The sequence below is a fragment of the Achroia grisella genome, unplaced genomic scaffold (assembly GCF_030625045.1).
Source record: "Achroia grisella isolate CSIRO2021 unplaced genomic scaffold, CSIRO_AGI_Agris_v1 utg971, whole genome shotgun sequence".
In the NCBI taxonomy this organism is placed as follows: domain Eukaryota; kingdom Metazoa; phylum Arthropoda; class Insecta; order Lepidoptera; family Pyralidae; genus Achroia; species Achroia grisella.
Genome location: NW_026713077.1, coordinates 1,640,110 through 1,653,283, shown reverse-complemented (window position 1 = coordinate 1,653,283; position 13,174 = coordinate 1,640,110). Strand labels below are relative to the sequence as shown.

The following is a 13,174-nucleotide window of genomic DNA, read 5'->3' as shown; positions in this document are numbered from 1 at the left end:
GAAGTCGCTGGGGCCAGCTAGTCTATAGATATACCGAGATTTAATATTTAAGTTGCTATTATGTTGTTGACAAAATTTTACTGTAATGTTACTATTACGTTATCCTACACAATTTGTATTATTTTGGATGAATAAATAAATAAATAAATAATAACCTATACATCTATACATTTAATAAAAATTGGAGTGTCTGTTTGTAATATTGAAAAAACCGTTTTTTACTACATGCATATGAATATATATAAGGTACATATACCAAAATAACTATTTTTATAATTTTAGTCTGTCTGTCTGTCTGTCTGTTTGTTCCGGCTAATCTCTGAAATGGCTGGACCGATTTTGACGGTACTTTTTTTTGGCAGGTAGCTGATTTATATAAATGTTTTTTAGAAAAATAAATTTAAATTCCACGCGGACGAAGTCGCGGGAATACTAGCTAGTATTGCAATAAGATGTTTGAGTAAACATTGCATATGAATATAAATACGGTACATACACCAAAATAACATATTTTACAATTTTTGTCTGTCTGTCTGTTTGTTCCGGCTAATCTCTGAAATGGCTGGACCGATTTTGACGGGACTTTTTTTGGCAGGTAGCTGATGTAATAAGGAGTAACTTAGGCTACTTTTATTTTAGAAAAATAAAGTTAAAAACCACGTGGACGAAGTCGCGGGAACAGGTGTATATATATATATGTTTTTTTATTGATACTAGCTGTACACGGGATCAATTTAACTTTATTTTTCTAAAATATAAGAGACGGACAAGTCGCGTGTACCTAGCGATTTAGCTAGCACACTGTTTTGATTCCTGCTTGGTGGTCGAGGGTTCGATTCCTCGCACGCTGCAAACATTTGTATTCATGAGTATGATTGTTTGTAACGGTCTGGGTGTTTTCTATGTATAGATAATATATATGTATTTACGAAAAAAAATCTTTGTATTTATATCAGTACCCATAACATAATATTCAGCTAGCTTAACTTGGGTCTAGATGAAGCTGTGTGAATTATCCTGAGATTACTATTATTACTATAATAAATCTTTTCAAATCAGCCGATGTTTATTTTTGCCATAATACGTGCTGTTACCATGTGATAATATTACGTACGTACTTATTAAACTACTGTTTTAAATGTGATGCGTTCATTATTTATATTTCCTTTGAATTAAAGACAAATGTATATATATATATATTTATATACACTTGCACACTTAGTTGATCCAGCCACGATCCGTAGATATTGCTGATTCCACTGTCTCTCTCTTTCTATCACTATCTTTGTATTCTAATATGCGATGTTGCCGTTCCGGCCGAGACCATGCGTTGTTGCCAAATGTATTCGTCGATAGTAGTAGATACTTATACTCGATATATATTTTTTCAACAATTTCCTGCAATAGTGAATCCATATCGGCATTTTTTTTAAATGCACAAAGATTTTTTGGCTCTGAATATATTTAAAAATCATTTACTTGTGTGTTGATGAATTTATATACTAGTACATGAAGTACCTAATACTTGTTTTGATTTGAATAGGTAGCGATATTATGAATTTATTATACGTAATCTAAAGATTTTGACGAAATAAATGTAATTAGTTATCTGTTAACCTTGACTTCATGCTGGCACCAGTATTATCAGATGATGAACATACTCTTCGAAAACTTACAGCAGAAATATCGTGTTTGGACTCATTAGATAGGTCTCGATGAATAGAGTTTAAAAAACTTAAAATAAATGGTAAATTAGAAATAATGTATAAAAACCCCTTACGTAAAATTCAACCACTTTAAACTTAATAATAATAATAATTAGGAAAAGAGAAAAAGCGCACTGAAAGTAATTGATGCCTTCCACACAATATTTTCAGTATTAAACAACTCTGTTTGTTCAGTAAAAGTGTAAATACACTGGTAACCTTTAATCATATTTTATATGCAAACATTACATATACAAACCCTAAAGTTTTATTTCAGAATAGCCAGTAGTTTTCAAGAAATAAGTCTTTGAAATTGTACGTGTAACTTATATATATACTAGTTTTTTCACCATAACAAACAACACCAATATGGCCTAGTTAGTAGTTTACCTGTGTACCAATTAATAATAATAGTAATCTCAGGACAATTCATACAGCTTCATCTAGACCCAAGTTAAGCTAGCTGAAGATTATGTTATGGGTACTGATATAAATACAAAGATTGTTTTTCGTAAATACATATATATTATCTATACATAGAAAACACCCAGACCGTTACAAACAATTTAATAATAAGTTAATAGTTTAATAAGTACGTACTTAATATTATCACATGGTAACAGCACGTATTATGGCAAAAATAAACATCGGCTGATTTGAAAAGATTTATTATATAATAAAATCTCAGAAACATCATCTAGACCCAAGTTACAAGATTATGTTATGGGTACTGATATAAATACAAAGATTTTTTTTCGTAAATACATATATATTATCTATACATAGAAAACACCCAGACCGTTACAAACAATCATACTCATGAATACAAATGTTTGCAGCGTGCGAGGAATCGAACCCTCGACCACCAAGCAGGAATCAAAGCAGTGTGCTAGCTAAATCGCTAGACTACCGACAACTAGCTGTACACGCGACTTCGTCCGCGTGGAATTTAACTTCTTATATTTTAGAAAAATAAAGTTAAATTCAACACGGACGAAATCCCGTGTACAGCTAGTCATCAATAAAAAAACACGTAGGTATCTCTAATATATTATACACTAAACTTCGTCCACGTGGTTTTTAACTTTATTTTTCTAAAATAAAAGTAGCCTAAGTTACTCCTTATTACATCAGCTACCTGCCATAAAAAGTGCCGTCAAAATCAGTCCATCTATTTCAGAGATTAGCCGGATCTAACAGACAGACAGACAAAAATTGTAGAAAAAATTATTTATATTCATATGCATGTAGTAAAAAACGGTTATTTCAATATTACAAACAACAGGCTTCAACATTCTCAAGTACCACAAAAAAGATGTTTTTATTAAAAACAATGTGTTCCCGCGACTTCGTCCGCGTGGAATTTAACTTTATTTTTCTAAAATAAAAGTAACCTAAGTTACTCCTTATAAATCAGCTACCTGCCAAAAAAAGTACCGTCAAAATCGGTCCAGCCATTTCAGAGATTAGCCGGAACAAACAGACAGACAGACAGACAGACTAAAATTATAAAAATAGTTATTTTGGTATATGTACCTTATATATATTCATATGCATGTAGTAAAAAACGGTTTTTTCAATATTACAAACAGACACTCCAATTTTTATTAAATGTATAGATGTATAGATTATTATTTATTTATTTATTTATTCATCCAAAATAGTACAAATTGTGTAGGATAACGTAATAGTAACATTACAGTAAAATTTTGTCAACAACATAATAGCAACTTAAACATTAAATCTCGGTATATCTATAGACTGAACTGGCCCCAGCGACTTCGTCCGCGTGAAATTTTATTTTATTTTTCTAAAATAACAGTAGCGTAAGTTACTCCTTATTACATCAGCTACTTGCCAAAAAAAGTCCCGTCAAAATCGGTCCAGCTATTTCAGAGATTAGCCGGAACAAACAGACAGACAGACAGACAAAACTTGTAAAATATGTTATTTTGGTGTATGTACCGTATTTATATTCATATGCAAGTAGTAAAAAACGGTTATTTCAATATTACAAACAGACACTCCAATTTTATTTACATGTATAGATGTATAGATTAAAAAAAAAGTAACAGTCATAAGGCTAGTCGTATGCCTAATATATATAATAATGTAATAAATTCATTTAAACAGAAATTGCGGCAACATTATTTAAATTTGTAACTTTTTTACTGTCCTTCTCCTTTTTTCACATCTTTCTGTTATATCCATATAGTTCTCTCTATATTTTCTGTTTTTCTTACTTTCAATTTGAGACTGTACTTATAATTTGATTATCGGATCATTATGTATTTATTTATACATTTATGGGTTATATTTACATATATATTTATGTATGTATATTGTTATTTTTTTATAGAAATGTATATTTTGCTTATCTTTATTATCTTTATAAATCTTTTTTTGACATTTCTTATTTATATTAGTGCACCGCCAATAATCTTTCGCTGCACCACTCATGGTTGCCTGGTAAATAACGCGGCAAGATATTAAGTCCGCCACATGTACAAATTTTGTTGTGCATTAACGTGAAATAAATAAAAAAAATACAATACTGTTGAATGAAAATGCGTATTGTCTAGTGCTTTGAGATGTCTTAAGGATAACCAACAATAACCATTTTTTATCTTTTACATTTTACGGGAATTTTTTTTATCGTTTAAAATCTTAAACTATGTTATTATGTCATAATCTAAAGAAATAATAATATTTTATAGTGAAATATCCACTATAAAATACCAAAAAGTAGCAATGTAATTCGTTACGCGCGAATCAGGTGTTATAAGGTCAAAGGTCGGTGCACCCCGCGTATTTGATAAATCGCTCTGGATGTCTTTAAGAGAAAATGGCAGTATGTACGTGTATATGTCACACACAAGTCCTTAAGTGTTAAGTTTTTCAAATGTACAATAAAGAATAAATATTTTTAAGTACAGTACTTACGTACATTAATATAATACCTACTTTTTACTTGTATCTATTGTTATCAAAATTAAATTATAAGTTCTTAACTTGACCACGACTATGTGACCCTCTCTTGGCGCCAAAACGAGTGAAAAAATGAACAGCATACGACGACGACGCAGTACCTATAGAGTGGAGCAACTGCTTATTCAGTTTTATTCAACTATTTAGTCCCTCCACCGTTACAATGAATGGAGGCGGATATTACAATGTACGTAGCATTGCGAATATAAAATATCTAGATTAGGTATAATAAATTCATAATTCATAGGCCGTTACGGTATCAGAGCCAAAGTCTTCTTTCTTTGTTTATGTACTGTTAGATGCGACAGCGACTTTGTTTTTATATTACTATGTAATGATTGATATACCTAAAATAAATAAAATATCTGAGGTTTGGACAAACATTCAAAAGGTACTTAATTTTTATAAAGTATTTTGAAAATACCATTTTTGCATTTAGTATATGAAATACTAAACACAAAACTATTTTTGTTTTTAGAGTGACATTTCTATGAATTCACTGTCGATAGCGAGCGGTGCGATGGAAAAAGATAACCGTCTATAAAAATATATTAAATAGCCCTGGACAATTAACACAGACTGATACTGAACTGATATAAATAGATATTTTTATTTTGTAAATACATATAAAACACCCAGACCGATGAAAACAATCGATGACCGATGAGTACAAATGTTTACACCGTGCGAGAAATCGAACCCGCGACCATCGGATGTAAAGCGGTGTGACCACCGAGGCAGTCGAAATATATAAATAATCTTATGAATTTAATTTATTCTAATTTGTTTGTGTGCGCGGGGTGCGGTGTACGGTGCTCCCCCCTGCCTCCACCGTTGCTGGAGCTTGCATGTATGGAGCATTGCGAATATAAAATATCTAGATTAGTAAATTCATAATTGATAGACCGTTACGGTATCTATATATATTCGGATTAAAATAAGTATCGCAGTAAGGACCAGTATATAAAGTGATCAACACAATTAATTGATTTTTGAAATATATATACAGAGCCAAAAAGTCTTTGTGTATTCAAAAAATATCTAATTTGTTTGTGTGCGCGAGGTGCGGTGTACGGTGCGGGGGGACCCTGCTCCACCGTTGCTGGAGCTTGCATGTATGGAGCATTGCGAATATAAAATATCTACATTAGTAAATTAATAAATTAATAATTGATAGACCGTTACGGTATCTATATATATTCGGATGAAAATAAGTATCGCAGTAAGGACGAGTATATAAAGTGATCAACATAATTAATTGATTTTTGAAATATATTCAGAGCCAAAAAGTCTTTGTGTATACCAAAAATTTAGCCGTTCGGAGCCAGTCATGCACGAATTATTAGTAAAAAATGTGTCGAGTATATCGTACTATCGACGAATATATATGGCCACATCGCAAAGTAGAATGCGACGTTGCCATACCGCCTGAGATATACGCGATAGGAGTCAAGTTATTCAGTGCAAAAGGTGGAATCAGCAAGTGTTTAGGTTGTGGCGTGATCAACAAAGTGCCCAAAGAGGTGTTTATATATATATATATATATATATATATATATATCTTCCCCTAGAATCAATCAATCTATTTAAAAAAACCGCTTGAAAATCCGTTGCGTAGTTTTAAAGAATATGCAGGGAAAAGTGGAAGGCACCAGGCCACGTGGTAGATCACCAATGAGATGGACAGACCAGATCAAGGCCGCAACTAAGTGCTCAGTTTACGAATGTACCCGGAAAGCTGCAGTCCTCGATGAATGGCGCCGTATTACCAAAAACCTCGCTCATGGTGTTTCAAAATTTTGACCACGACCACTCTGACAAGAGTGTACCGACTAAGAAGATGTTTTAAAGATTTAAGCATACATAGGGACAGACCGCGACTTTGTTTTATACTATGAAATGATATACTAACACCCGAGCAAATATAGGGCAGATAGCTAGTCACAAATAAATAAATTTTCCAATATAAATAGTGAAATAGGAAAATCTATTTTTTTTCCAAATACCACCAGTCCGGTCTCAGAAGTATTGCGTAAGAAAAATAAAACATAACACGTGGGCTCCGAAGCGATTTCTAGACGTATAAAATTTTATGTATTCCTAGTACACGCCGGCCGACGTGTGCCACAATAAAACGTAGAGAAACATATCTGCAGATTAAAATGGGCTATTGTTTGCTTTACAATACTCATATGTGGAATTTTTTAAATATAAAACCAGAAAATCTCTACATTTTACTTCAAACTTAAACATATATATAGATTTTGACGGGACTTTTTTTGGCAGGTAGCTGATGATTCATATGCATGTAGTAAAAACGGTTATTTCAATATTATAAACAGACAATTTAATTTTATATAATATATATATTATTTCATTCATTCATAATTTAAGAGCTGTGCTCTTGTCGGTGGAGCTCCCGCCACCTTCCACGATCTTCTATCAGTCCCTTTAGCTGTTGATACGACACGACTCCAGCTTTTTCTGAATGAATATATTATTTATACAGAAATACGTATACAACCATCAGCTACCTGCCAAAAAAAGTCCCGTCAAAATCGGTTCAGCCATTTCAGAGATTAGCCGGAACAAACAGACAGACAGATAGACAAAAATTGTAAAAAATTAATTTTGGTGTATGTACCGTATTTATATTCATATGCATGTAGTACAAACAGACACTCCAATTTTATTTATATGTATAGATTAAGTACTTTAATCTTTCAATCTAAATCTGAATAAGCTAAACCAATGCTATAATGAATTAGAAACTGATGTTTAAATATTATAGATATGAAGTTGTTATTAAATCGCATAAACAAAGTCGCTGTCGCTATCTGTCCGTCCCTATGTATGCTTAAACCTTTAAAATTACGGACACCGGACTTTGAAGCCTTTCTTTATAGTACATAATATATGTACATCCGTGTGAAGCCGGGGTGGGTAGCTAGTTACAAATATAATTAACTTTATTTTAATGTTGACTTATATAAATAAATATGTAAAATGGTCAAACCAATAAGTTACACCTTTTTAATTTGAGCACTACATTAAATACTAGAGATGTGCTAACTCGTAATAAACATGACTCGAGTTAATCATCACTCGAGTAAATTCAGGTAACTCGAGTTGACTCGGGTTACCTGGAATAAACAGTTTTTTTTTCTTTTATTTTTCGAACAATTTAAACTTTTTTGAGTTAATCATCACTCGAGTAAATTCAGGTAACTCGAGTTGACTCGGGTTACCTGGAATAAACAGTTTTTTTTATTTTATTTTTCGAACAATTTAAACTTTTTTGAGTTAATCATCACTCGAGTAAATTCAGGTAACTCGAGTTGACTCGGGTTACCTGGAATAAACATTTTTTTTTCTTTTATTTTTCGAACAATTTAAACTTTTTTGAGTTAATCATCACTCGAGTAAATTCAGGTAACTCGAGTTGACTCGGGTTACCTGGAATAAACAGTTTTTTTTTCTTTTATTTTTCGAACAATTTAATTTTTTTTGGGCGCAGCTAGCTTTGAAAGCTTCACCGAACTATAGGGAGCGAGTAGAAATGGCGCTATAAAGCCGCGGAAGGACTTATGGAATGCATAATCATTTTAAAGGTAACATAACCGGACGAATATGCGAAAAAAAATTTATAACAACCTCAAATCAATATTGAAATGTTTGTGACGATATGAAATGATCAGAAAATTTCATGTCATTGTCGGTTTGATGACGGAATCATGCTCTCGCTCTTTCACTTGATTCGTTCATTTACCAGATGTATTCATCCAACTCGAGTTAGCGGAAACAACTCGAGTTAACTCGAGTTGACACGTCTCTATCAAATACAAAAAAGTACATGAATACAAATATTTGTACCGTGTGAGGAATCGATCCCGTGTCCATTGAATCTAAGGCAGTGTGCTAAACAGCTAGATCACCGATGTCAACATACGCGAAATCACCCTTTCTAAATCTGTTAAAAACCACTTAACTGGCGTCTTTGTGGCGCCATCTACTCGATTAACTGGGTCCCATTCAACTTGGATATTGAATTTTGATAAGAATCCAATTTACATTGTATAATCAACCGGTTGTTTGAATAATAAAGTGGTCTATCACCAGGTGAAAGGGTCCATTTTGCAGACATTTTAATATTTACATTGTATAGTCTATTACTCTTGAGTCGAGATACTTTTTTTTTAATTTTTCAAAGAGTTCCAAACGATTTATATCTGGAAATTAATTGTATAATATTACGTAGGGTACGGTGGTTTAGTGGTTTAGCACATGCCTTACTTCCGATGGTCGCGGCTTCGATTCCTCGCCCGGTACAAACATTTGTATTGATGAGTATGATTGTTTGTATCGGTGTAGGTGTTATCTATATATAATGTGAATGTATTTTAAAAAAAAGTATTAATATCAGTTATCTATTCCCCAAATAAATGAGATAAGGAAGAAGCAGATGATGATAATGATCTCTAGTACCTATAGGTACTAGACAAGCTCTGCTTAGCATATAACTAGATGGAGCTGTGCGAATAGTTCTGACTATTATGAGCAAAGAATATTTTATTCTGTGGTAATATTATTTTTATTGTATACTCTATGATCATAAAAAGAAAAATTAAATCTTCTTTATTTATTATATTATAAATAAAAAATTAATGACAAAATACGATCTTATCGCTATAAGCAATTTCTTACAGACAACCTGCTTACAAGCAATAGGATTAGCATATATAGAAAAGGTAGATGGCACACACAAGACAATATAATAATTAAACGAATAAATAGATATTTATTGTCTGTAATAAGAAGTAAACTTGTGCTGTTTTTTTATTTGATTCTAAACAAAAAAAAAACATTTTCAGGATAACCCCGACAACCAGTTCAAGTCGATCCCCCTCGGGTTGTGGTGGGCCATTGTTACCATGACAACCGTGGGTTACGGCGACATGGCTCCCAAGACGTACCTGGGGATGTTCGTTGGAGCACTGTGCGCTTTAGCTGGCGTGCTCACCATAGCTCTACCAGTTCCTGTCATCGTGTCCAACTTCTCCATGTTTTACTCTCATACGCAGGTAAGTGACCTTACTTCGATTTCGGTGGTGTAGCGATTTAGCACATTGCTTTACGTCTGATTGTCGCGAGTTCAATTCCTCGTATGGTACAAACATTTGCATTCATGAGTATGATTGTTTATATCGGTCTGGATGTTTTCTATGTGTATTATGTATTAACAAAAAAAAACATATACATGTTAAATACATGAGTTGTCTAGTAATTATAGCACAAGCTTTGCTTAGCTTAGGACTAGATGGCGCTGTCTGAATTGTCCTGAAACATTATAATTATTATAAACGTGAAAGTTCGTGAGTATAGATGGAGTAATATTTGTTACTCTATCACGCACAAATTACTGAATGAATTTTGATGAAACTTTACAATAATGTAGCTTCTACATCAGAATAACACACAGACTATAATTTGAAAAGATATTAAATAAATTGGGTGCAATATATTGATGAATGTCAAGTAACTGTAATGCAGACGAAGTTGCGTGGGACAGGTAGTTAGTAACATAAAAATAATAATATCTTCGGACAATTTACACAGCGCCATCTAGTCGCAAGCTAAGCAGAACTCGTGTTTTAAGCTCATGTAGGTAGCTATAGACAATAATAAAACGGTGCACCTGCCCATGCTAATGGTTTACGCTGGCGGGGCACCAGTGGAGGATGATAAGATGAGCATGAGGTCAGGTCAGTTAGCCCATCCTGAAAAATTCCTTAGTATATCACGATGGTTTCAGGAGGAATCGCGCGCAGATAAAAACCTGATATTGTACATGTTCATTAGCTGACATTACTAACAAAGACCTTTCTCTCAGAAAGTCATATTATAATTAGAGACAAATAATTGCAACAGCTATATGTTGATGAAACCAATTAAGAAAATTTACGATATTTTTTTGTTTTTTGGAATGTTTTCTCTCTGTATCTGTAAATTAGAAGCGACATTAAGGGACGTACACGGAAATTAGATGTTACAGTAAATTACAACGTAAACAAGTAAATATTATTATTACAAGCTTCTAACTCAGTATTGTCTGAGAACTATCTTGTTTTCCCCAAATGTTGCCTAATTCCCCCTAAAATCTCCCCAATTAATTTATAAATATACTAGCTACTCGCCCCGGTTTCGCCCGTTCTGGTTACGATCACTAATTAGGTTATGTCCTTTTGACAAAAATGCATATGCTAGTGAACACTGTATTTATTGATTTATTATTTTGCACACAAAAATGTATACGTGGCGGACTTTATGCCTGATGGCATTATCTACCAGTCAACCATCGCGTTTATCACATATGCCTGATGGCATTATCTACCAGTCAACCATCACGTTTATCACATATGCCTGATGGCATTATCTACCAGTCAACCATCGCGTTTATTAGAGAATAAGTCGGTGCAGTTCAATATTTAATAAAAAAAAAATAGATAAATACAGAAAAAAATAAAATATATATGCATATGCTAAACTATAATAGCACATGTTGGTAGTCATTACGTTCTAATTGAATTTAAAAATAAATTTCTGTTTTGTACTCATAAACACATTTGAAAAGAATAAGAGCTGAATTTCTTATCTTCTTAGATCGAAATCACTCGGAACTGACGGTAGATTTGACATATTATATGTTACAGACATATAATATCAAATCTACATAAATAAGGATATATAAGGATTGATTTGTTATTTTATTTTATGTAATAATTGCGAACATTGATTAGACTATTGCTTTTGCAATAGCATATGCTGTTGGTCACTCTATTCTCCCAAGTTTGAATTTAAAAATTATTAATCTGTATATAAGAATACGAGCTTAGTTTCTGGTCAGTTCTTCTCATCTCGAAATCATTCCGAACTGACGGTAGATTTGACATATCATAAGAGCCTGTAATAGGCCTACATGAAGAAAGATATTTTGAATTTGAATTTGTATAAAAACTAATGTAGCTCAGTTGTTTTTTGTGTCTTTAATGAAATTCAAATGGCATTTGTAATAGATGTAAAACTTCACAGAGTTCATACAGTATTTCCTTATAAACATTTATGTAACCTTTATAAGGACGTAGGCTTAATGAAAGATGTAGGTGTGTAACCTATTTAGAATTTACGAGCTGTAAAATCGTATAGCAACACAATTAATTGTAACTTTATATTGTAACATTCTTAGTATTATATGGTAACCCCGGGGCTGTATCCACACTGTATGCCAAATAGGAGGTATTTCTATTTTCCCACAGGATTTTACAATAACTCTTTTAGGATAGGATAGGATTCACATATAAACTATATACAGACTTCGTCAGTGGTGTAGGGGTTTGGAAACCCTTATTTCCGATGGTAGCGGGTTCTCTTTTATTCAAACAACAAATATTTTTTTTCAAAATTATGATTATTTGTATGAGTTCTATTCAACAAATATTTGTATTCATCAATATGATTGCTTCTATAGGTCTGAGTGTTTTGTGTGTATATTATGAATTAATTTACAAAAAAAACCATCTATCTATGTATGTTGTCTAGTACCTAAAACCCAAATTCTACTTAGCTTGGAACTAGATGGCGGCTGTGTGAATTGTCCTGTGATATGAAATTAAATAATTTCTCAAAAAAAAAATAGTACCAACACTCTATGCAATAAAAAAAAAACATATCCGCATCGCGCACGTGACACCTCTGTTTCAGGCGGAGGCTACGGTTACCATTTACCATCAAATGGGCTGTATGTTTGTTTGCCACCTTAGTAGTAGTGAAAAAATATTATAGAATAAAAAAAACATTTTTTTTATAACTAAATAGCAAGAGAATTATCATATACAGCCTAAATATATAAAAAAAACTTAACAACTACACTATATATAAATGTTTCTATAAGGTATAGATTGGAAAGGATTTTATGATAAGCTATCATAAAATTGGTTATCACACGTTTTAATATTGCACGATTTTATATGCAAACGAAGGGTAATTTATTTTACGATGTGCCCCTCTGATATGGTTTTTGTCTCGCCCTTCTCGAGAAATTTGTTTTATTTTATGACAGTGATAATATTATCATGTACTGTCATGTTTTATGCTATTTTTTAAGGTTTTAGGCTTATGTTATGTACTAAGACCTGCATAGGTCTATAGTGCTCGCCCTTTTTCAAAGTTCACTACATACACCCGTCAGGGACAAGAATTGTAGGATATTCTTAGAAGCGATGGTTCTATCTCCTCAGGATAGAGTGAATACTTTCCAAAGAATATATTTCGTATCTGCACGAGTGGGCTAGAATCACACAATATGTGTAGTGGCGTTTCTTGTTGGCAAATTCTGCAGATTATTGAGAATTTTTTATTCTAACTTCAGAATATTTTATTTTTACCTATGAGACACGATTTTGTGTGTGAAATGAATTGAAAGC

At 32.6% G+C, this 13,174-nt stretch overlaps 1 protein-coding gene across 1 annotated transcript in view; it reads left to right on the top strand.

Annotated features, from left to right (window-relative positions):
- The window catches only part of LOC131854211 (potassium voltage-gated channel protein Shaw-like), a 214,718-nt gene that overhangs the window by 192,596 nt on the left and 8,948 nt on the right, over positions 1–13,174 (top strand). The window contains exon 7 of the mRNA XM_059205342.1: positions 9,566–9,775. Within this exon, the coding sequence (XP_059061325.1) occupies positions 9,566–9,775 (210 nt within the window). The remainder of the gene's footprint in view (positions 1–9,565; positions 9,776–13,174) is intronic.